Source organism: Hyperolius riggenbachi, chromosome 2, assembly GCF_040937935.1.
Source record: "Hyperolius riggenbachi isolate aHypRig1 chromosome 2, aHypRig1.pri, whole genome shotgun sequence".
Taxonomy (NCBI): Eukaryota; Metazoa; Chordata; class Amphibia; order Anura; family Hyperoliidae; genus Hyperolius; species Hyperolius riggenbachi.
In genome coordinates, this window is record NC_090647.1 from 568,659,668 (window position 1) to 568,684,379 (window position 24,712).

Here is a 24,712-nt window from a genome sequence, read left to right on the forward strand (position 1 = left end):
GGTGTGAGACGCTCTGCAGTGACGGGTATAGATGTGAGATGCTCTGCAGTGACAAGTATAGGTGTGAGAGGCTCTGCAGTGACGGGTATAGGTGTGAGAGGCTCTGCAGTGAGGGGTATAGGTGTGAGAGGCTCTGCAGTGACGGGTATAGGTGTGAGAGGCTCTGCAGTGACGGGTAAAGGTGTGAGAGGCTCTGCAGTGACGGGTATAAGTGTGAGAGGCTCTGCAGTGATGGGTATAGGTGTGAGAGGCTCTGCAGTGACGGGTATAGGTGTGAGAGGCTCTGCAGTGAGGGGTATAGATGTGAGAGGCTCTGCAGTGACGGGTATAAGTGTGAGAGGCTCTGCAGTGATGGGTATAGGTGTGAGAGGCTCTGCAGTGACGGGTATAGGTGTGAGAGGCTCTGCAGTGACAGGTATAGGTGTGAGAGGCTCTGCAGTGAGGGGTATAGGTGTGAGAGGCTCTGCAGTGACGGGTATAGGTGTGAAAGGCTCTGCAGTGTCGGGTATAGGTGTGAGAGGCTCTGCAGTGACCGGTATAGATGTGAGATGCTCTGCAGTGACAGGTATAGGTGTGAGAGGCTCTGCAGTGACGGGTATAGGTGTGAGAGGCTCTGCAGTGTCGGGTATAGGTGTGAGGGGCTCTGCAGTGACGGGTATAGGTGTGAGGGGCTCTGCAGTGACGGGTATAGATGTGAGAGGCTCTGCAGTGACGGGTATAGGTGTGAAAGGCTCTGCAGTGTCGGGTATAGGTGTGAGACGCTCTGCAGTGACGGGTATAGATGTGAGATGCTCTGCAGTGACAAGTATAGGTGTGAGAGGCTCTGCAGTGACGGGTATAGGTGTGAGAGGCTCTGCAGTGAGGGGTATAGGTGTGAGAGGCTCTGCAGTGACGGGTATAGGTGTGAGAGGCTCTGCAGTGACGGGTAAAGGTGTGAGAGGCTCTGCAGTGACGGGTATAAGTGTGAGAGGCTCTGCAGTGATGGGTATAGGTGTGAGAGGCTCTGCAGTGACGGGTATAGGTGTGAGAGGCTCTGCAGTGAGGGGTATAGATGTGAGAGGCTCTGCAGTGACGGGTATAAGTGTGAGAGGCTCTGCAGTGATGGGTATAGGTGTGAGAGGCTCTGCAGTGACGGGTATAGGTGTAAGAGGCTCTGCAGTGACAGGTATAGGTGTGAGAGGCTCTGCAGTGACGGGTATAGGTGTGAGAGGCTCTGCAGTGACAGGTATAGGTGTGAGAGGCTCTGCAGTGAGGGGTATAGGTGTGAGAGGCTCTGCAGTGACGGGTATAGGTGTGAAAGGCTCTGCAGTGTCGGGTATAGGTGTGAGAGGCTCTGCAGTGACCGGTATAGATGTGAGATGCTCTGCAGTGACAGGTATAGGTGTGAGAGGCTCTGCAGTGACGGGTATAGGTGTGAGAGGCTCTGCAGTGTCGGGTATAGGTGTGAGGGGCTCTGCAGTGACGGGTATAGGTGTGAGGGGCTCTGCAGTGACGGGTATAGATGTGAGAGGCTCTGCAGTGACGGGTATAGGTGTGAAAGGCTCTGCAGTGATGGGTATAGGTGTGAGAGGCTCTGCAGTGACGGGTATAGGTGTGAGAGGCTCTGCAGTGACAGGTATAGGTGTGAGAGGCTCTGCAGTGAGGGGTATAGGTGTGAGAGGCTCTGCAGTGACGGGTATAGGTGTGAAAGGCTCTGCAGTGTCGGGTATAGGTGTGAGAGGCTCTGCAGTGACCGGTATAGATGTGAGATGCTCTGCAGTGACAGGTATAGGTGTGAGAGGCTCTGCAGTGACGGGTATAGGTGTGAGAGGCTCTGCAGTGTCGGGTATAGGTGTGAGGGGCTCTGCAGTGACGGGTATAGGTGTGAGGGGCTCTGCAGTGACGGGTATAGATGTGAGAGGCTCTGCAGTGACGGGTATAGGTGTGAAAGGCTCTGCAGTGTCGGGTATAGGTGTGAGACGCTCTGCAGTGACGGGTATAGATGTGAGATGCTCTGCAGTGACAAGTATAGGTGTGAGAGGCTCTGCAGTGACGGGTATAGGTGTGAGAGGCTCTGCAGTGAGGGGTATAGGTGTGAGAGGCTCTGCAGTGACGGGTATAGGTGTGAGAGGCTCTGCAGTGACGGGTAAAGGTGTGAGAGGCTCTGCAGTGACGGGTATAAGTGTGAGAGGCTCTGCAGTGATGGGTATAGGTGTGAGAGGCTCTGCAGTGACGGGTATAGGTGTGAGAGGCTCTGCAGTGAGGGGTATAGATGTGAGAGGCTCTGCAGTGACGGGTATAAGTGTGAGAGGCTCTGCAGTGATGGGTATAGGTGTGAGAGGCTCTGCAGTGACGGGTATAGGTGTAAGAGGCTCTGCAGTGACAGGTATAGGTGTGAGAGGCTCTGCAGTGACGGGTATAGGTGTGAGAGGCTCTGCAGTGACAGGTATAGGTGTGAGAGGCTCTGCAGTGAGGGGTATAGGTGTGAGAGGCTCTGCAGTGACGGGTATAGGTGTGAAAGGCTCTGCAGTGTCGGGTATAGGTGTGAGAGGCTCTGCAGTGACCGGTATAGATGTGAGATGCTCTGCAGTGACAGGTATAGGTGTGAGAGGCTCTGCAGTGACGGGTATAGGTGTGAGAGGCTCTGCAGTGTCGGGTATAGGTGTGAGGGGCTCTGCAGTGACGGGTATAGGTGTGAGGGGCTCTGCAGTGACGGGTATAGATGTGAGAGGCTCTGCAGTGACGGGTATAGGTGTGAAAGGCTCTGCAGTGTCGGGTATAGGTGTGAGACGCTCTGCAGTGACGGGTATAGATGTGAGATGCTCTGCAGTGACAAGTATAGGTGTGAGAGGCTCTGCAGTGACGGGTATAGGTGTGAGAGGCTCTGCAGTGAGGGGTATAGGTGTGAGAGGCTCTGCAGTGACGGGTATAGATGTGAGAGGCTCTGCAGTGACGGGTATAGGTGTAAGAAGCTCTGCAGTGACGGGTATAGGTGTGAGAGGCTCTGCAGTGACGGGTATAGGTGTGAGAGGCTCTGCAGTGAGGGGTATAGATGTGAGAGGCTCTGCAGTGACGGGTATAGGTGTGAGAGGCTCTGCAGTGATGGGTATAGGTGTGAGAGGCTCTGCAGTGATGGGTATAGGTGTGAGAGGCTCTGCAGTGTCGGGTATAGATGTGAGAGGCTCTGCAGTGACGGGTATAGGTGTAAGAGGCTCTGCAGTGACGGGTATAGGTGTGAGAGGCTCTGCAGTGAGGGGTATAGGTGTGAGGGGCTCTGCAGTAACGGGTATAGGTGTGAGAGGCTCTGCAGTGACGGGTATAGGTGTGAGAGGCTCTGCAGTGACCGCATACCTCTCAACTTTTTGAGATGAGAAAGAGGGACACTTAAGCCATGCCCCTGCCACACTCCTAACCACGCCCCCATCACACCCCTAGTCACGCATACTATAAAGACTTCATAAGAAAAATATGTTGTTTTATAATTCAAACCACACTGGTCCTTTCTATCCTGGTTCATTTTCCTTCATAGTAACATTTTACAATTAGTAATATATCAATTTAAAGGATGAATAAAGTTTTGAGTCAAACACATTTTGTATTAGAGAAATAAATATATTTATATAGAAAGAGGGAAAAAGTCCTGAAAGAGGGAGAAATGAGGAGGAAAGAGGGACAGAGGCACAGGGCTCCCAGAGAGGGACAGTTGGGAGCTATGGTAACAGGTATAAATGTGAGAAGCTCTGCAGTTATCGGTACAGACACACTCCCCCCTCCCCCAGTTCGTACCTCCAGCACCATCTCAGTCAGGTGGGTTTGCCTCTGCGCTGTTCGGTCTCCGGCCGCCGGACTCTCCCAGACGAGAAGGCAGAAGACGTCATGCTTCTTCATAGTCTGGCGATAGTTGCGTTCGCCGAGTTCCAGCACGCGGTCCCTTCCATCGTAAGTGGGGAAGTGGAGTCCGTCCTCAGCCCCACAGAGGGCGAGGAGAGCCCCGAGGACGATGAGTGCGGTGGTCTTCATGGAGGAGAATGAGACAGGAGACACTGAGAACCTTACATAGATCCCCTCACCCCCCTCTGCACCATTTTTAGGACACAGTTGTTTCGGCTCTATAAATAGAAGGTGGCTGTATAATCCGGAGGGGTCACTTACACTGTAGCCTTGTTGTGAAGACACTCCCGGCTATTCTAGTCCAGCCACATCCTCAGAAACTTCATCCCACCAAGCAGGAGTCCACCAGACAATTCCCCTCGGTTATTCCCCACATGTATATATTGGTTGTCACCTCCAGGAAGACCCCAACAGCTGAGAGGTGCTGGCTCAGCATAGCCACACCATGAATCGGGGGAGAGGGTGCTGATGTCACTTGTTCACTATGATTTGTGGTTTATCTCTAGAGCAGGGCTGTCAAACTCAAATACAAAGTGGGCCGAAATTGAGCTCTGGGACCAAGTCACGGGCCAACTTCTAACTCTAGTGGCCACTTCTCTCCCTGGTGTCTAATAGCCCCTCTACAGTTCACTGATGTTAAGTGGTCCTTCTGCCCTAATCTATACAGTTTCCTGGTGACTAGCGGCCCCCTTCCCTCTCTTGTACATTTCCCTGGTATCTAGTGCTGTCCCACTCCCCATATGGTTTCCCTGGTTAACTAGGGCTTACCCTCCAATATAGCTTTTCTGCTGGTCTAGAGTGGGCCAAACATAATGCAAAATGGGGAAACCACCTGAGCCGGAGTTTGACCTGTATGCTCTAGAAGTTGCCATGTGGACCTCACAGATCTGCAAGATGTTTATCGGTTGAAATTCTCCTCCTTGTGCTCTCAGCATTCTCTGCTGGTCAAAGTCTACAGCCTGGCACCTATTCAGTAGGAGACCTTGGGCAAGTCTCCCTAACACTGCTACTGCCTATAGAGCGCCACCTAGTGGCTGCAGCTCTGGCCTAACACTGCTACTGCCTATAGAGTGCCCCATAGTGGCTGCAGCTCTGGCCTAACACTGCTACTGCCTATAGAGCGCCCCCTAGTGGCTGCAGCTCTGGCCTAACACTGCTACTGCCTATAGAGCCCCCCTAGTAGCTGCAGCTCTGGCCTAACACTGCTACTGCCTAGTGTTGGGCGAACACCTAGATGTTCGGGTTCGCGAACGTTCGCCGAACATCGCTGCGATGTTCGGGTGTTCGCGCCGAACTCCGAACATAATGGAAGTCAATGGGGACCCGAACTTTTGTGCTTTGTAAAGCTTCCTTACATGCTACATACCCCAAATTAGCAGGGTATGTGCACCTTGGGAGTGGGTACAAGAGGAAAAAAATATTTGAAAAAGAGCTTATAGTTTTTGAGAAAATTGATTGTAAAGTTTCAAAGGAAAAACTGTCTTTTAAATGTGGAAAATGTCATGTTTCTTTGCACAGGTAACATGCTTTTTGTCGCCATGCAGTCATAAATGTAATACAGGGAAGAGGTTCCAGGAAAAGGGACCGGTAACGCTAACCCAGCAGCAGCAGCACACGTGATGGAACAGGAGCAGGCGCAGGAGGAGAAGGCCATGCTTTTTGAGACACAACAACCCAGGCCTTGCATGAGGACAAGAAGCGTGCGGATAGCATGCTTTTTACCGCCATGCAGTCATAAATGTATTAAAGATAAGAGGTTCAATAAACAGGGACCGGGCGTCAACGCTAACCCAGCAGCAGCAGACGTGATGGAACAGGAGGAGGCGCAGGAGGAGAAGGCCACGCTTTCAGGTGCAACTCAGGCCTTGCATGAGGACAAAAAAATGTGTGCGCAAAGCAATGCAATGAGTAGTTTTCAGGACACAATGGGCTATTCGGAGGAGCTATTCCCACCCCCACAATCTTCTACCTGTGAAAGGTCAATGGAACAGCCAGAAATGTTGTGCCCGGATTCACAACCTTTTTCTGTGGAAAATGCATCTCGCACTGAAATGCAAGGCGAGCCCGAGGATGAACATGACGTCAACAACTCAACATGACGCAAAATGGGGGCGGAACAGAAAGCTGCTTTCAATGTTTTGAAGGCCTTAATTGCCTCCGGTGGCCAGTTAGATGCATCATTCATCACACCCAAATCCCAGAGCAATGTGTGCAGGAATTTGAATCGCAGGAGGTGTACCGAGATCATCTGGACAAGTGACCAAGTGACAAGTGACCAAGTGAAAAGTGACAAAGTGACAAAATGACAAAGTGACAAAATGACAAAGTGACAAGTGACAAGTGACAAAGTGACAAGTGACAAAGTGACAAAATGACAAAGTGACAAGTGACAAAGTGACAAGTGACAAAGTGACAAGTGACAAAATGACAAAGTGACCAGTGACAAAGTGACAACTGAGAGGTTGTTCTGGGGAGCTCCACTGCACACAGTCGCATATGAGGAGAGGTCTCGTCGGGACTGCTGATCCTCCTCAGCTTGCTCAAAGCCTTGAGGGTTCCTGAAGATCCTCTGCTTGGAATTCGCCGGGGTTCAGCTTGGTGTCGGGGTTGGCGGCGTCCTCCTCACTCCAACGTGGCAGATCTTCTGTTGAAGGAAAAAAAAAAAACATTGTTAAAAATCCAGTACCGCTTCTGAAGGACTCACCAAGAGATGCAGGAGCGCTTTAATCTAGCGCACCATCGCTCGCTGGGTGATGTCCCTCCCTACGCGCTGGAATTCTACGCTGCACATGCTAGCACGCTTTTGCGCAGTGCCGAGGCGCATTCCAGCAGCTAGCTACCAAGCTTCTGTGGATCTGATTGGGCCACCATGTTGGATCTCTGCCAAGTCCTCCAAAATTTTGAGCAATCCACGTTGCTTGACTGAGCAGTGACAACTCTACAGTCAGCATTACAATACCACTGCTGTGTTTACTGAAGAAATCAATGTTGAAGATGGAAACCAAAAGAATTGAAAAAACGAAGAAAGCTGCGCTGATGGAAACACAAAATCACATGGAGCGCTCTAAAATAAACAATACTGTATGTTGTTATCAAAAGTCACTCAAAAATCATTAGTAGCGCTCAATGGCTTGATTCAGGAGAGGGAATCTGATCGTGGTGAATTGAATCCTACCCCCTGACTACGCTATACATCCATACCTCCGGATTTGTTGGAGGCTGATTGGGTGAGTGCGGGCACATAGGGGGAGTGTGTCCCAGCACAAGGTGTTTGTTCAACGTGGGTGACGGGCAACACTTGTGTTACTGGATTACGCTATGTGCTTTTCATTTCTTTCCTTTAACATGTCGGCTGACCTGTGAGGAAACCTTTGAATCCTGGGACATTCAGTTTGAGGCTTGCCAAGCGGCTGGATGGTGACTGTTTTCAATTCCCTCTCCTGAATCAAGCCATTGAGCGCTACTAATGATTTTTGAGTGACTGAAGATGGAAACCGCTGGCATGATGCAAGTGGGGGATTCTGAAGATGAAAACGATCAGCGTGATGATACCAACATCAGGCAACCTGCCTCAGGAAACGCTGGTCCCAGCTATGACAAAGAACAGGACGAGGAACAGCTGGAGTTGGAGCAGGAATTGGATGCCCCCACTGCCGAGGGACAGAGCGGTGCACGTTGGACTTCCACAATTTAGCGGGAATGGACAGCAGAAGAGGAAGAAAGTGATGCTGGTGACGAATATGGTGCATCACAACAATCACAACGCTCACAAGAACATGAAGACAGAGGAGTCTGGCAGGACTCTCTGGCACACATGGCTCAATTCATGCTAGACTGCATTGAACGCGGCCCGCGCATTATTCACTATTCATTATTATTCATTATTCTGGAATCTGGACAACACCAATTACTGGGTTTATACCCAGTTTATACAAACACAATGTTAAAAAACTGATTGAAGAAAGTGTCAGACAGGTCAAAAATGGAACAATTCCAGCAGGCCCTTGAGGATGGAGACTTTAGAGAGGAGATTGACATCCTCCTCCTTCTCTAGCCAGTTGTACGCCGACAGACTGACTTCAGCAAACCCAGGAGGACCAGGAGGGCAGCAAAGAACACAAGCTGCTGCTAGTGCCGAAAAGGGAATGGTATTGGCAGTGTCCTTGGAGTGGGAACATTTTCTGACACCCATGCAGCAGCCCACAGAACAGCAATCGGGCAGTTCCACGTCCTCCAACACCAATCGCCTGGAGAAGATGGTCAAGGTTCAGGACTACATGTCAGATGGCGTAGCTGTGTTGAACAATCCATCTGCAGACAGACGGTGAGTGTGACAGGCAGCACAGAAGGACCATGGCAACTCACTCATAGTACCACAGTTTGATAGTGCTGCCCAAAAAATTATATGGATCCGTGGACCCGGGCACTGCGGGCAGTACTGGGAAGTGGGAACGCAGATTTTAGTACCTAAACACACGATACAACATGTTTTCCGGGGTCGGACTCTGAGAGGCACATACAGATGGTCCCGATCATCATCCTCATCATACAACTCTTCTCCTGAGTCTGACCCACCCACCACCTCTGCCACCTCAACATCCCCAGACACAGACCCCTCATCGTCCTCAACATTAACTTGGGATGCTGGCCTGAGCCAGACCTCCTCCTCCACATCAGGCCCCATCATCTCCTCAATGGCAGCCCTCATTAATCGCTCTGGCGACGGACCGATGGACACAACGTTCTCCTCCGGGGAGGGCTGCTGCTGACCACTGGCTGCTGGGGTGGATGTTATAGCTTGCGTGGGGCGTTGGCTGTTGCTGTTGTTGGGAGTGCTGCTCACAGCGGAGGTTTCTGAGGAATTCATGGTGAGCTCATATAGTGGTTGGCGGTGAGTGGAGTATTACTGATCCCAGCAATATACACACTGACTGGCAGAGTACGCAATGCTATATAGTCTGGCTGAGCGGTGTACACAGAGTGGCAGTACACACAATGCTATATAGTCTGGCTGAGCGGTGTACACAGAGTGGCAGTACACACAATGCTATATAGTCTGGCTGAGCGGTGTACACAGAGTGTCAGTAAACAATGCTATATAGTCTGGCTGAGCCGTGTACACAGAGTGGCAGTAAACAATGCTATATAGTCTGGCTGAGCGGTGTACACAGAGTGGCAGTACACACAATGCTATATAGTGTGGCTGAGCCGTGTACACAGAGTGGCAGTACACACAATGCTATATAGTCTGGCTGAGCGGTGTACACAGAGTGGCAGTACACACAATGCTATATAGTCTGGCTGAGCCGTGTACACAGAGTGGCAGTACACACAATGCTATATAGTCTGGCTGAGCGGTGTACACAGAGTGGCAGTAAACACAATGCTATATATAGCGTTGCTGAGCGAGGTACACAGTGGCAGTACACACAATGCTATATAGTCTGGCTGAGCCGTGTACACAGAGTGGCAGTAAACACAATGCTATATATAGTGTGGCTGAGCGAGGTACACAGTGGCAGTAAACAATGCTATATATAGTGTGGCTGAGCGAGCGGTGTACTACTGTTCCCAGCAGCGACACATAATGACTGGGGGGGACCCTGGCTAGCGTGGCTGGAGAGCGAACTACCCTGCCTGCCTACCCAAAGCTAAACCCACAGAGAAATGGCGGAGATATGACGTGGTTCGGGTATTTATTTACCCGAACCACATGACCGTTCGGCCAATCAGAGCGCGTTCGGGTCCGAACCACGTGACCCGTTCGGCCAATCACAGCGCTAGCCGAACGTTCGGGGAACGTTCGGCCATGCACTCTTAGTTCGGCCGTGCGGCCGAACGGTTTGGCCGAGCACCATCAGGTGTTCGGCCGAACTCGAACATCACCCGAACAGGGTGATGTTCTGCAGAACCCGAACAGTGGCGAACACTGTTCGCCCAACACTACTACTGCCTATAGAGCACGTCCTAGTGGCTGCAGCTCTGGCCTAACACTGCTACTGCCTATAGAGCGCCCCCTAGTGGCTGCAGCTCTGGCCTAACACTGCTACTGCCTATAGAGCGCCCCCTAGTGGCTTCAGCTGTGGCCTAACACTGCTACTGCCTATAGAGCGCCCCCTAGTGGCTGCAGCTCTGGCCTAACACTGCTACTGCCTATAGAGCGCCCCCTTGTGGCTGCAGCTCTGGCCTAACACTGCTACTGTCTATAGAGTGCCCCCTAGTGGCTGCAGCTCTGGCCTAACACTGCTACTGCCTATAGAGCGCCCCCTAGTGACTGCAGCTCTGGCCTAACACTGCTACTGCCTATAAAGCGCCCCCTAGTGGCTGCAGCTCTGGCCTAACACTGCTACTGCCTATAGAGCGCTCCCTAGTGGCTGCAGCTCTGGCCTAACACTGCTACTGCCTATAGAGCGCGTCCTAGTGGCTGCAGCTCTGGCACTTTGAGTCCGCCAGGAGAAAAGCGCAATATAAATGCTCTGTGTCTGTCTACAGTGTGTGTATATTTACGTGTGTGTAAAGTGTGTGTGACAGACACAGAACATTTATATTGAGCGGTGTGGGTGACTATGCAAGAGAATGTATTGTATTTTAACAAAAGACTCGCATTTCAGCCCCGTTCATACTTGAAATCGCAAAACATTAGCGATTACCGCTAGAATTTTGCGGGAGTGATTTTTACAGAAATCACTGGATGAAGTAGTGTTTTGGAAGCGATTGCGATTAGCTTTTCTATATATGCTTATTGCGATCCCTCCAGAATCGCCACCAAAACGCTGCAGGTAACACGTTTTCGATTAACGCTAATTGCAAAACGCCCACGATCGCGGCAGTGAGGACACTGCCATAGGATAATATGGGCTAAGCGTTTTTAAAATACGCAAGCAGTTTGCGGTGAGTGGGAATCGTGTGATTCCTGCTTAGGTGTGAACGAGCCCTTAACCCAGATTTAGGGGTAGTAGTGGTGCCTGGGTGATTGAATCCTGTGAGTGCATTCTTATGAACTTTTACATGTGAGTATGCAAAGGGTTAAATGACTTTGCTGTTTTGTAGGCCACACCCCCTTTAAAACACCTCCCCTATTACTTATTTAAATGTCCTAACTTGAGGTGAGGTGTCTGGATCAGGGCCGCCATCAGAAATTTTGGGGACCCTCACACATCTTCAGGCCTTGCTGGGCCCACCCACTGGTTGCTGTGCCCGCCCACTAGCCAGCCCCACCCCCGTGTCCGTGCACGAAGTGCGCTGCGGCGAAAAATCTGCATGGCCCTGACACTGAAAAATGCGGTATGCACAGCGTGATTCGGCAGAAAGTGGGCGTGACCTTGGCATGTTGTGTGTTGTGCCAAATACTAGCAAAATACAGTTCGGAACTTGGAGATAGGAACTGGTAGGTTTGTTCCTATCCTTTATCCGTTCTCTTTTGTCCCCTACTTTTCCCCCTGTGCCTCTTTTGTCCCCCTCTGTTACCTCTTGTCCCCTTCTGCGTCAGCTTGTCCCCCTGACCTAACCAGGTATAGGTGGTGCCCCAGTATAGACCAGCAAGATACAGGTGCCCCCAGTATAGGTATGAAACTATTTGTGGTGCCGCGGTATAGGTAGCCTGGTATGGGTGGTGCACCAGTATAAGTTAGCTAGGTACAAGTGGTGCCCCAGTATAGGTAGACAAGTATAGGTGGTGCACCAGTACAGGTAGCCAGGCATAGGTGGTCCCCTCAGTAAAGGTAGCCAGGTATAGGTGGTGCCCCAGTATAAGTAGCCAAGTATAGGTGGTGCCCCAGTATAGGTAGCCAGGTACAGGTGGTTCCCCAGTATGGATAGGCAGGTATAGGTGGTGCCCCAGTATAGGTAGCTAGGTATAGGTGGTTCCAAGCCCAGTATAGGTAGCCAGGTATAGGTGGTGCCCCAGTATAAGTAGCCAAGTATAGGTGGTGCCCCAGTATAGGTAGCCAAGTATAGGTGGTGCCCCAGTATAGGTAGCCAGGTACAGGTGGTTCCCCAGTATGGATAGGCAGGTATAGGTGGTGCCCCAGTATAGGTAGCTAGGTATAGGTGGTTCCAAGCCCAGTATAGGTAGCCAGGTATAGGTGGTGCCCCAGTATAGGTAGCCTGTAGCCAGATATAGGTGGTGCACCAGTATAGATAGCTAGGTAGAGGTGGTTTCAGCCCCAGTATAGGTAGCCAGGTATAGGTGGTGGGCCAGTATAGGTAGCCAGGTACCGGTGGTTCCCCAGTATGGGTAGCCAGGTATAGGTGGTGCCCCAATATAGGTAGCTAGGTATAGGTGGTTCCAGGCCCAGTATAGGTAGCCAGGTATAGGTGGTGCCCCAGTATAGGTAGCCTGTAGCCAGGTATAGGTGGTGCACCAGTATAGGTAGCTAGGTATAGGTGGTTCCAGGCCCAGTATAGGTAGCCAGGTATAGGTGGTGCACCAGTATAAGTAGCCAAGTATAGGTGGTTCCAGGCCCAGTATAGGTAGCCAGGTATAGGTGGTGGCCTAGTATAGGTATCCAGGTATAGGTGGTGCCCAGTATAGGTAGCCAGGTATAGGTGGTTCCAGGCCCAGTATAGGTATCCAGGTATAGGTGGTGCCCAGTATAGGTAGCCTGTAGCCAGGTATAGGTGATGCCCCAGTATAGGTAGCCAGGTATAGGTGGTGCCCAGTATAGGTAGCCAGGTATAGGTGGTTCCAGGCCCAGTATAGGTAGCCAGGTATAGGTGGTGCCCCAGTATAGGTAGCCTGTAGCCAGGTATAGGTGGTGCCCAGTATAGGTAGCCAGGTATAGGTGGTTCCAGGCCCAGTATAGGTAGCCAGGTATAGGTGGTGCCCCAGTATAGGTAGCCAGGTATAGGTGGTTCCAGGCCCAGTATAGGTATCCAGGTATAGGTGATGCCCCAGTATAGGTAGCCAGGTATAGGTGGTGCCCAGTATAGGTAGCCAGGTATAGGTGGTTCCAGGCCCAGTATAGGTAGCCAGGTATAGGTGGTGCCCCAGTATAAAATGTCCGCTGTAGCGGGCTCACTCATCTGCTCCCCACGTTTAAGTGCTGATGTCACTCTTCTCTCAGTGCTGGAACGCTGTGTGCTGGTTAGTGAGCCACAGGCCCACAGCCAGCACATGCAGCCCTTCCAGCACTTTGGGGGGCCCCAGAAGCCCTGGGACCCTCACTGCAGTGTCAGTTGCCCTCCCTGATGGCTGCCCTGGTCTGGATCCATGTGTTTTTACCATCATTGCCATCATCATCACCCTCATAACACACCATCATTATCACATCTGTCATCCTGCAAAATTCTTTATTGTTATTCTCATTGGACAACATCTGACATAAGAAAAGGCATTGGCTAGAAACAAAGGAACAGCTTCACTAGAAAATATTGCATTGTACATATAGAAAGTCACACCCTGGAGCCCAGAAATCTTTGGATTGTAGTATTGGTCATGTTGTGAGTGATTGACTGTTGGGGGAGGGGGCGTGTCCTGGGGAAATTAGGGCCCATGTATGTTCTCATGTGTTCACATAACATGGGCTTCACTTACAGACACACCCTGCTGAGGCCTCTCCTTTCACAGGGAACAAGAACTCTGATTGGCTGCTATGACAAGCTCAGCCCCTGCAGAACACAGCCCCTCCCCCATCCTGCCCCACAGGGAGAGGCCAGGAAGGGGCAGCACAGAGCACTTGGAATGGACTACGGCGGTGGGGAGGGGTGGTATGAGGAGAGGACACACACACAGTACATAGATCCCTTGTTTTCTAAATTTTAGATTCCTGGAAGTCAGTGGGGAATGTTTTGAATATTCTTTAAAAAAAAAAAATTTTTTGTATAGGTGATTAATAATATTACATTTTTTAATCAATTGTAATTTTGCCATTCTCAGCAAGACCACCCCTCACCCCATCCCTAAAACTCTCTGGCCATTAGTTACTACGCTGAAGACAGGGAGTTTAAATCTGTTCAGATTTTCATGATTTCTTGCCAAATGTTCCCAGTAATTGTGGCCTCTGCAGAGGCTGTAGTTAGGGTGAGGATACGCGGGGGCAGGGCCTCCACTAGAGGAATGTGGGGGTGGGGCCTCCACTAGAGGAATGTTCCCAGTAATTGTGGTCTCTGCAGGGGCTGTAGATAGGGTGAGGATATGCAGGGGCAGGGCCTCCACTAGAGGAATGTGGGGGTGGGGCCTCCACTAGAGGAATGTTCCCAGTAATTGTGGTCTCTGCAGGGGCTGTAGATAGGGTGAGGATATGTGGGGGCAGGGCCTCCACTAGAGGAATGTTCCCAGTAATTGTGGCCTCTGCAGAGGCTGTAGCTAGGGTGAGGATACGCGGGGGCAGGGCCTCCACTAGAGGAATGTGGGGGTGGGGCCTCCACTAGAGGAATGTCCCCAGTAATTGTGGTCTCTGCAGGGGCTGTAGATAGGGTGAGGATATGCGGGGGCAGGGCCTCCACTAGAGGAATGTTCCCAGTATTTGTGGCCTCTGCAGAGGCTGTAGCTAGGGTGAGGATACGCGGGGGCAGGGCCTCCACTAGAGGAATGTTCCCAGTAATTGTGGCCTCTGCGGAGGCTGTAGATAGGGTGAGGATATGTGGGGTGGAGCCTCCACTAGAGGAATGTTCCCAGTATTTGTGGCCTCTGCAGAGGCTGTAGATAGGGTGAGGATATGGGGGGTGGAGCCTCCACTAGAGGAATGTTCTCAGGAATTGTGGCCTCTGCGGAGGCTGCAGTTAGGGTGAGGATACGCGGGTGCCAGGCCTCCACTAGAGGAATGTTCCCAGTAATTGTGGTTTCTGCGGAGGCTGTAGATAGGGTGAGGATACGCGGGGGCAGGGCCTTCACTAGAGGAATGTTCCCAGTATTTGTGGCCTCTGCGGAGGCTGTAGATAGGGTGAGGATACGCGGGGGCAGGGCCTTCACTAGAGGAATGTTCCCAGGAATTGTGGCCTCTGCGGAGGCTGTAGCTAGGGTGAGGATATGCGGGGGCAGGGCCTTCAATAGAGAAATGTTCCCAGGAATTGTGGCCCTGCGGAGGCTGTAGATAGGGTGAGGATATGTGGTGTGGAGCCTCCACTAGAGGAATGTTCCCAGTATTTGTGGCCTCTGCAGAGGCCGTAGATAGGGTGAGGATATGGGGGGTGGAGCTTCCCCTAGAGGAATGTTCTCAGAAATTGTGGCCTCTGCGGAGGCTGTAGTTAGGGTGAGGATATGCGGGGGCCAGGCCTCCACTAGTGGAATGTTCTCAGGAATTGTGGCCTCTGCAGAGGCTGTAGTTAGGGTGAGGATACGCGGGGGCAGGGCCTCCACTAGAGGAATGTTCCCAGTAATTGTGGCCTCTGCGGAGGCTGTAGATAGGGTGAGGATATGTGGGGTGGAGCCTCCACTAGAGGAATGTTCTCAGGAATTGTGGCCTCTGCGGAGGCTGTAGTTAGGGTGAGGATATGCGGAGGCCAGGCCTCCACTAGAGGAATGTTCCCAGGAATTGTGGCCTCTGCAGAGGCTGTAGTTAGGGTGAGGATATGCGGGGGCAGGGCCTCCACTAGAGGAATGTTCCCAGGAATTTTGGCCTCTGCGGAAGCTGTAGTTAGGGTGAGGATACGTGGGGGCCAGGCCTCCACTACAGGAATGTTCCCAGGAATTGTGGCCTCTGCGGAGGCTATAGTTAGGGTGAGGATACGCGGGGGCAGGGCCTCCACTAGAAGGAATGTTCCCAGTAATTGTGGCCTCTGCGGAGGCTGTAGTTAGGGTGAGGATACGCGGGGGCAGGGCCTCCACTAGAAGGAATGTTCCCAGTAATTGTGGCCTCTGCGGAGGCTGTAGATAGGGTGAGGATACGCGGGGGCCAGGCCTCCACTAGAGGAATGCTCCCAGTAATTGTGGCCTCTGCAGAGGCTGTAGCTAGGGGGAGGATACGTGGGGGCCAGGCCTCCACTAGAGGAATGTTCCCAGTAATTGTGGCCTCTGCGGAGGCTGTAGATAGGGTGAGGATACGTGGGGGCCAGGCCTTCACTAGAGGAATGTTCCCAGGAATTGTGGCCTCTGCGGAGGCTGTAGCTAGGGGGAGGATACGCGAGGGCCAGGCCTCCACTAGAGAAATGTTCCCAGGAATTGTGGCCTCTGCGGAGGCTGTAGCTAGGGTGAGGATATGTGGGGGCCAGGCCTCCACTAGAGGAATGTTCCCAGGAATTGTGGCCTCTGCTGAGGCTATAGCTAGGGTGAGGATATGCGGGGGCAGGGCCTGCACTAGAGGAATGTTCTCAGGAATTGTGGCCTCTGTGGAGGCTGTAGCTAGGGGGAGGATACACGGGGGTAGGGCCTCCACTAGAGGAATGTTCCCAGGAATTGTGGCCTCTGCGGAGGCTGTAGCTAGGGGGAGGATACGCGAGGGTTGGGCCTTCACTAGAGGAATGTTCCCAGTAATTGTGGCCTCTGCAGGGGCTGTAGCTAGGGTGAGGATACGCGGGGGCCGGGCCTCCACTAGAGGAATGTTCTCAGTAATTGTGGCCTCTGCAGGGGCTGTAGCTAGGGTGAGGATACGCGGGGGCCGGGCCTCCACTAGAGGAATGTTCTCAGTAATTGTGGCCTCTGCGGAGGCTGTAGATAGGGTGAGGATATGCGGGGGCCAGGCCTCCACTAGAGGAATGTTCCCAGTAATTGTGGCCTCTGCGGAGGCTGTAGCTAGGGTGAGGATACGCGGGGGCCGAGCCTCCACTAGAGGAATGTTCCCAGGAATTGTGGCCTCTGCGGAGGCTGTAGTTAGGGTGAGGATATGGGGCCAGGGCCTCCACTAGAGGAATGTTCCCAGGAATTGTGGCCTCTGCGGAGGCTGTAGCTAGGGTGAGGATATGCGGGGGCCGGGCCTCCACTAGAAGGAATGTTCCCAGGAATTGTGGCCTCTGCGGAGGCTGTAGTTAGGGTGAGGCTACGCGGGGGCCAGGCCTCCACTAGAGGAATGTTCCCAGGAATTGTTGCCTCTGCGGAGGCTGTAGCTAAGGTGAGGATACGCGAGGGTTGGGCCTCCACTAGAGGAATGTTCCCAGGAATTGTTGCCTCTGCGGAGGCTGTAGATAGGGTGAGGATACGCGGGGGTAGGGCCTCCACTAGAGGAATGTTCCCAGGAATTGTGGCCTCTGCGGAGGCTGTAGATAGGGTGAGGATACGCGGGGGTAGGGCCTCCACTAGAGGAATGTTCCCAGGAATTGTGGCCTCTGCGGAGGCTGTAGATAGGGTGAGGATACGCGGGGGTAGGGCCTCCACTAGAGGAATGTTCCCAGGAATTGTGGCCTCTGCGGAGGCTGTAGATAGGGTGAGGATACGCGGGGGTAGGGCCTCCACTAGAGGAATGTTCCCAGGAATTGTGGCCTCTGTGGAGGCTGTAGCTAGGGTGAGGATACGCAGGGGCAGGGCCTCCACTAGAGGAATGTTCCCAGTAATTGTGGCCTCTGCAGAGGCTGTAGATAGGGTGAGGATATGCGGGGGCCAGGCCTCCACTAGAGGAATGTTCCTATCTCTATTGAATCATGGAGACTGAGGTTCCTCACAATCCACTGCTAGGTTACTCTATACATTGGTGAACACCAAACATCTGGCAGATCACGGCTTCTGTCCTGGTAGCTCTTTGCCAGGTTTTTATGCCATATACCAGGATTCCTTCTGCTTAAAGGGAATATCCAATCTGAAAACAAAATGGCTTCCTCCAGCCCCTAGCAGCCGCTATGTCCCTCCCAGCTCTGCTCTCAGCTGCAGGCTCCCGGCAGAGGCCGACCTCGCCAGATCATCCACTATCGCGCCTGCGCGTGCACCGCTGACAAGTACTCACACGTGTGTGGAGGGTACCGCGCAGGTGCAGCAGAGGACATCCGGTGAGGTTGCCCACTGCACCGTCGGGATCGGGAGCCAGCAGCTGAGAGCGGAGCAGCAACGAGGGACATGGCGGCTGACATGGGCTGGAGGAAGCCCCAGGTAAATAGATGTATTTTTTTTTCTAGCTTGGATATTCCCTTTCATCAAGTGAGGAATGAAATGAGGACGATATCGGTTCTGCCTCTCATGATTACCCCGGCCTGGGGGAGGTTTTGGTGTATATCCTCAGCTTTCTATAGATCAGCCCCTCATGTCTTCAGACAGCCGCGCCAACCCTTCCCATGGATTACTGACCTCTACAGATTATATACATTAGGCAGGTCATGTGGACGGTTAGATGCAGTTTAGGCACTGTTTGTATGTAAGTAACCATGGAACCTGCATAATGTAGAGGTGTCAGTAATGACAGGGATGGCCGCACTGTATATAGGTGAAGGGGACTTGGACAGTTAAAGGGGCACTATGGTGAAAAACTGTAAAATGTAAAATACATGTAAACATATACAAATAAGAAGTGTGTTTCTCCCAGAGTAAAATGAGCCATAAATTACTTTTCTCCTATGTTGCTGTCACTTACAGTCGGTAGTAGAAATCTGACAGAAGTGACAGGTTTTGGACTAGTCCATCTCTTCATAGGGGATTCTCAGCAAGGCTTTTATTCTTTATAAAGATATTTCCTTAAAAGGATTTAAACAATGATGCTGGCCAGCTTCCCTGCTCGCTACACTGTTTTTTGGCAGTTGGACAGAGCAACTGCCATTCACTAAGTGCTTTTGAAAATTAACCTTGAGAATCCCTCGTGAGGAGATGGGCTAGTCCAAAACCTGTCGGTTCTGTCAGATTTCTACTACCTACTGTAAGTGACAGCAACATAGGAGAAAAGTAATTTATGCCTCATTTTACTCTGGAAAAAAAATGTACTTCTTATTTGTATATGTTTTCACATATTTTAAATTTTACAATTTTTTGCCATAGTGCCCCTTTAAGCAGTGAGGGCTGTAGAGTCTCTATGAGGCTCCCAAGCACGTAAGACACATATACATTTTCTATTTAGTCACGTAGTACACACAGCAGCCACCAGGTGTCACTGTTACTCTACACGGACACAACAAACACCCAGCTCCAGTGGCTGCACATCTAAACACCCACAGCAGACGCACAGTCACCTTTGGTCAAATATCCTACTGAATAATGCACATTGTATATCCACTGTTGTCTATCGCTACCACTGGCTGCGGGTCGACTCTGCAGAGCCTCACAGCTGAAAGGGCGGTGGTCTTCTCCATGGAGAGGTCTCCAGCTAGTCCTGGAAGGCCACCACTGGAGATGACTCCACCGCTATCCAGGCATCATCTGGGTCATAGTGTGTCCCTTAGGGCCACTCTATGCCGCCGTTGAGTCCTGAACACATGTCCATCGGGGCAGCACCCGCGGGCCTCTCGCGCTGCCACCGTTACACGTCCAGAACGTGGTTGAGGTAGGAGATGTAGCAAATGGCCAGACGCAGGATCTCGATCTTGGAGAGTTTCTTGTCTGGCGGGAGAGTCGGCAGGAGCCTCCGGAGCTCAGCGAAGGCCACATTGAAGGCCTCCACGCGGATTCGCTCTCTGGTGGCATGGGCGCAGCGATACTTTGCTGTGGCGCGCCTCCTTCGCCGCTTCTCTTCACGGCTCAGCTGCGGGGGTAGACACGGGGTCCTGCGGCCTCCTCCCTCAGCCTCGGATACGCTGCCTCCCTTCAGCTCGCTGACGGCCGAGTCAGATTCAGATTGTGCCGATGGTTGGTCGGAATCCAACATCTCTGGGCTGAGCATCATTCTCTGGCTGTACGGAATCTGCAGAAACACAATGTTCAGTCTTATTAATACAAGGTGCATTTCTGTTATGTTTTCCTTGTGTCCTGTGCAAGAGTTCAGGTCCACTCTGATTCCCCCTCATTTGTGTCTAATCACTAGTTGTAATTTGATCCCCCCCTGTGTCACATGACTGCCTATGGCAGATAATCAGATAAGCGCATTTCAAAGCGCAGGCTTTTTTCTGGGCACACACTATGAGAGTTACTGGCAGATTTACTGTCAGATCGATTATTTCCAACATGTCCGATTTGCTTTCGGATCGATTACCAAATAATTTCTGTTAACTTTAATAGGAAATCAATCGTACAATGCTTGGAAATCGATAGGAAAGCAAATCGGACATGTTAGAAATAATCGATCTGACAGTAAATCTGCCAGAAACTCTCATAGTGTGTACCCAGCATTAGACAATATGTCTGCCTCCATGAAAGCAGGAAGTAGACACACTGCAGATTTATTGCAGGATTTGTATCAGCTGTAACAGAGAAATGTTTTTTTTGTTTAAAGATTATTATGCTGTTGCTTATCTTTTAGAGCAGACAGGAGTTCAGGTCCACTTTAAATTAACTTTTCAGCACTTTGCAATGAAAACAGTACCAAAAAGTCAATGAAAAAGTACGGCCAACATTATTCGGAGTATTTTCTTTCTTGCTGGGGGCCTAAAAGGCAATTTATTGATAAGTTGTGAAAATATCACCAAGGAGAAAAAAAGGTGAACAGGATGTGGTCCAATAAAGTTCAGCCCGCTACTAAGCGGCGTCAGGCCTCATATATACGCGTGGGGGAACTCCGCTGAGGTCACCTGTCCGGGTCGCCTCGGCCAACAATGCAGCCAGAGTACAGATGTCCACACAGCTGCTCAGAATGGTTACAAAACATTAAGAAGGAGTGGAAAGGCAGCACCACACAATACAATAAATGTAATTACGGCAATTTGATAAAAACAATCGGTTCTCTGCAAAAAAAAAAATCGAAAGTTTTTTTTTCTTCCAGTAAGACATACGATCGGATTTCCTGTTTTTATTTGATATACGGTAAGTAGGTTGGGAATGGTGGATTTTTCTGATAAATTTATATGAAAATTGAATGGTGTGTGGTAAATTGTCAATTTATATACAGGTATGCTCCCAAGCCATTTTCTCAGAGTTTCAATGAATAGCCAGGATCTGTCTGCCAGTGACGGCTATCTCTATCTGTTGGCTGCCCATTTAGATTTCAGCGTAAAATCGGACATATGACTCCGCCTCCGCCACCTCTGTTGCTGCCCCCCAAATGCTAATGTTCCCCTTGGTGTCTGTGCATCTCTCCCCTGTCCGGCTGCTGCTGGTGTCGCTGCTCCAGCTTCTGTGCCCCACGTGGCTGCCAGAGTATAGCACGTATGTGATGTCACACACACCCGCCACGTGCTATACGCCGGCAGCCATGTGGGGAATGTGGAAGAAGGATATCAGATGGGTGAGATATATGAATGCACAGGCAGGGGGGGAGATATTAACATTTAAGGGGACAGTCACAGCAGCCGGGGGTTCCGTCACGTTCCTCGCTCATCCCAATATCGCACGCTGTTACCGCAGCACACTCCACCAACCACATTGCTCCAAGATGTCCCAGCATGCCTGATCTATGCGTTCCACCGAATCCGACTCAATCCGTCCCGGAACTGGAAGATCAGGCGTGCTTGCTGCGGCAACCATTTTCATTCGCTTTGCTAATAATCCTCAGATCACCAGATGTAGGGCCGCCTTCTGAAGAATATCTCATTAAATTGGAAAAACACTCTAATATATAAATTATTGATGTGATCTTTTACTCAGAGGGACTTTCCTTGCCACAGAAAGTAAGGAGTCGCCTGAGTCAGTGCATGGCTGCAGCTGTTAATTTACTGGCATTGTCCAAGGATCGGTATCGCTGCATTGAGTTTTTATTTTAGTCTGCTGCTGTAGGTGTGGCCTATTATGTTGTGGGGCCACATGGGTGAGCACAATAAAGTGATCATAGAGTGGGTGTGGCTTAGAGGTGCGGCCTATTATGGGTGAGCACAATAAAGTGATCATAGAGTGGGTGTGGCTTAGAGGTGCGGCCTATTATGGGTGAGCACAATAGAGTGATCATAGAGTGGGTGTGGCTTAGAGGTGCGGCCTATTATGGGTGAGCACAATAAAGTGATTATAGAGTGGGTGTGGCTTAGAGGTGCGGCCTATTATGGGTGAGCACAATAAAGTGATCATAGAGTGGGTGTGGCTTGGAGGGGCGGCCTATTATGGGTGAGCACAATAAAGTGATCATAGAGTGGGTGTGGCTTGGAGGGGCGGCCTATTATGGGTGAGCACAATAAAGTGATCATAGAGTGGGTGTGGCTTGGAGGGGCGGCCTATTATGGGAGAGCACAAAAAAGTGATCATAGAGTGGGTGTGGCTTGGAGGTGTGGCCTATTATGTTGTGGAGCCACATGGTTGAGCACAATAAAGTGATCATAGAGTGGGTGTGGCTTGGAGGGGCGGCCTATTATGGGTGAACACAATAAAGTGATCATAGAGTGGGTGTGGCTTGGAGGTGTGGCCTTTTATGTTGTGGGGCCACATGGGTGAGCACAATAAAGTGATCATAGAGTGGGTGTGGCTTGGAGGGGCGGCCTATTATGGGTGAACACAATAAAGTGATCATAGAGTGGGTGTGGCTTGGAGGTGTGGCCTTTTATGTTGTGGGGCCACATGGGTGAGCACAATAAAGTGATCATAGAGTGGGTGTGGCTTGGAGGTGTGGTCTATTATGTTGTGAGGCCACATGGGTGAGCACAATAACGTGATCATAGAGTGGGTGTGGCTTGGAGGTGTGGCCTATTATGTTGTGGGGCCACATGGGTGAGCACAATAAAGTGATCATAGAGTGGGTGTGGCTTGGAGGTGTGGCCTTTTATGTTGTGGGGCCACATGGGTGAGCACAATAAAGTGATCATAGAGTGGGTGTGGCTTGGAGGTGTGGCCTATTATGTTGTGGGGCCACATGGGTGAGCACAATAACGTGATCATAGAGTGGGTGTGGCTTGGAGGTGTGGCCTATTATGTTGTGGGGCCACATGGGTGAGCACAATAAAGTGATCATAGAGTGGGTGTGGCTTGGAGGTGTGGCCTTTTATGTTGTGGGGCCACATGGGTGAGCACAATAAAGTGATCATAGAGTGGGTGTGGCTTGGAGGTGTGGCCTATTATGTTGTGGAGCCACATGGGTGAGCACAATACAGTTATTATCGTGTGGGTGTGGCTTGGAGGTGTGGCCTATTATGGGTGAGCACAATAAAGCCATTATAGTATGGGTGTGGCTGAAACATACAGATATGTTGTCAGTTACATAAACATCCTTGCTTAGGCACAACAATGTACAGTAAGTGTCAGAAGTTTTGCATTATAGTTTTTAATTCCAACTGTGACTTTTGATGCAAAATTATGATTGTGTGAAATTGGATGCAGGAAAATCAGGCGCACATGAGAAGTGGACCAATCGGGCGCCGCCATTGACTCCAATGATGAATTGGATGCAGGGACGGATTCGGGGGGGGGGGGGGGGGCAGGCGGGTCTCTTGCCCCAGGTGCACATGAGAAGTGGACCAATCGGGCGCCGCCATTGACTCCAATGTTGAATATCGGCTATTGGGCGCAAAACTGGATGAATCGGGTGCCCATTTAATTGTTTTGCGCCTATTGTTATTTATCATTTTCACAATACTAGAACAAAAAATATTGTTATAAAATTCTTTTTCACAGTTATCATTTTTGTAAATTATCGTTTTAGCTTTTCAATATTTTGATATTCTACTTTTTTATCAATTTTACATTCGTTTTCAGAATTATAATTATGTTAATTATCTTTTTGAAATGTAATTTCACTTTTTTTAAATAATTTTTACATTCATTTTCAGAATTAGAATTTCGGGGGGTCTTAGGGTTAGACACTACCAGGGGGGGAGGAGGTCTTAGGGTAAGACACCACCAGGGTGGTGGTTAGGGTTAGGCACCACCAGGGGAGTCTTAGGTTTAGGCACCACTGGGGAGGGGGGTCTGAGGGTTAGAAATAGGTAGAGGGAGGGTTCCGTGTGAGAGTAGGGTTAGGTTTAGTAGTAATAAGACAAACTCTATTTTTCAATCACCTAAATTACTAAGCTAAAATATTGATGGAAAGGTGTTAAATTGGACTTACAAAATCAGCCATTAAAAAAAAACTATGTATCGCTGGAATAATGATCGTTAAAAATCAATTTTAAACAAAGTGATAATTTAAAATGAACTTAATTTGTAAACCAATATTTCTATACTTATTATTGTAAAATAAGGGATTCGGCTCTATATTGCGCCCTTTTTTCGGTAGCAGGAAAAAAGGGCGCCAGCTGGTGGACGAAAAGGGTGCCGCCATAGACTCTAATGCATTTATCAATAATACGGTGCCCAAATCAGAAAAAAGGATAAATATCGTTAACAACATTAGAACATAAAAGTTTTTGAAATATGTTATCGTTTTTGTCATATTATTTTGTTTGTATGTACAGATTTTACGTTATCAAATATATTATTGTTTCTATGTGTGTAAGGGTGTTCAGGGAGAGTGGTTAGGGGTCACCATGGGGGGTGGTTAGGCACCACCCGGGGGACGGTTAGGGTTAGACAACATCAGTTGGGCGGTTAGAGTTAGGGACCACCAAGGGGTTGGTTAGGGTTAGGCACCACCAGGGGGTTGGTTAGGCGCCACCGGAGGGGGTGGTTAGGGTTCGGCACTACCGGGGGGTTGTTAGGGTTAGGCACCTCCAGGGGAGTGGTTAGGGTTAGGCACCTCCAGGGGGGGTTTTAGGGTTAGGCACTACCAGGGGAGTGGTTAGGGTTAGGCACTACCAGGGGGTGGTTAGGGTTAGGCACCTCCAGGGGAGTGGTTAGGGTTAAGCACCTCCAGGGGGGTGGTTAGGGTTAGGCACTACCAGGGGAGTGGTTAGGGTTAGGCACTACCAGGGGGTGGTTAGGGTTAGGCACCACCAGGGAGGTGGTTAGGGTTAGGCACCACCAGGGGGGTGGTTAGGGTTAGGCACCACCAGGGGGGTGGTTAGGGTTAGGCACCACCAGGGGGTTGGTTAGGGTTAGGCACCTCCA

General features: G+C 50.7%; 2 protein-coding genes across 2 annotated transcripts in view; both read right to left on the reverse strand.

Annotated features, from left to right (window-relative positions):
* CASQ2 (calsequestrin 2) overlaps positions 1-4,044 on the reverse strand; it is an 86,831-nt gene extending 82,787 nt beyond the window's left edge. Inside the window, exon 1 of the mRNA XM_068266310.1 lies at positions 3,766-4,044. Within this exon, the coding sequence (XP_068122411.1) occupies positions 3,766-3,999 (234 nt within the window). The 5' untranslated portion in view covers positions 4,000-4,044. The remainder of the gene's footprint in view (positions 1-3,765) is intronic.
* Positions 4,045-18,671: 14,627 nt separating this feature from the next.
* NHLH2 (nescient helix-loop-helix 2) overlaps positions 18,672-24,712 on the reverse strand; it is a 37,671-nt gene continuing 31,630 nt past the window's right edge. The window contains exon 3 of the mRNA XM_068266311.1: positions 18,672-19,559. Coding sequence (XP_068122412.1) covers positions 19,179-19,541 — 363 coding nt within the window. The 5' untranslated portion in view covers positions 19,542-19,559 and the 3' untranslated portion in view covers positions 18,672-19,178. The remainder of the gene's footprint in view (positions 19,560-24,712) is intronic.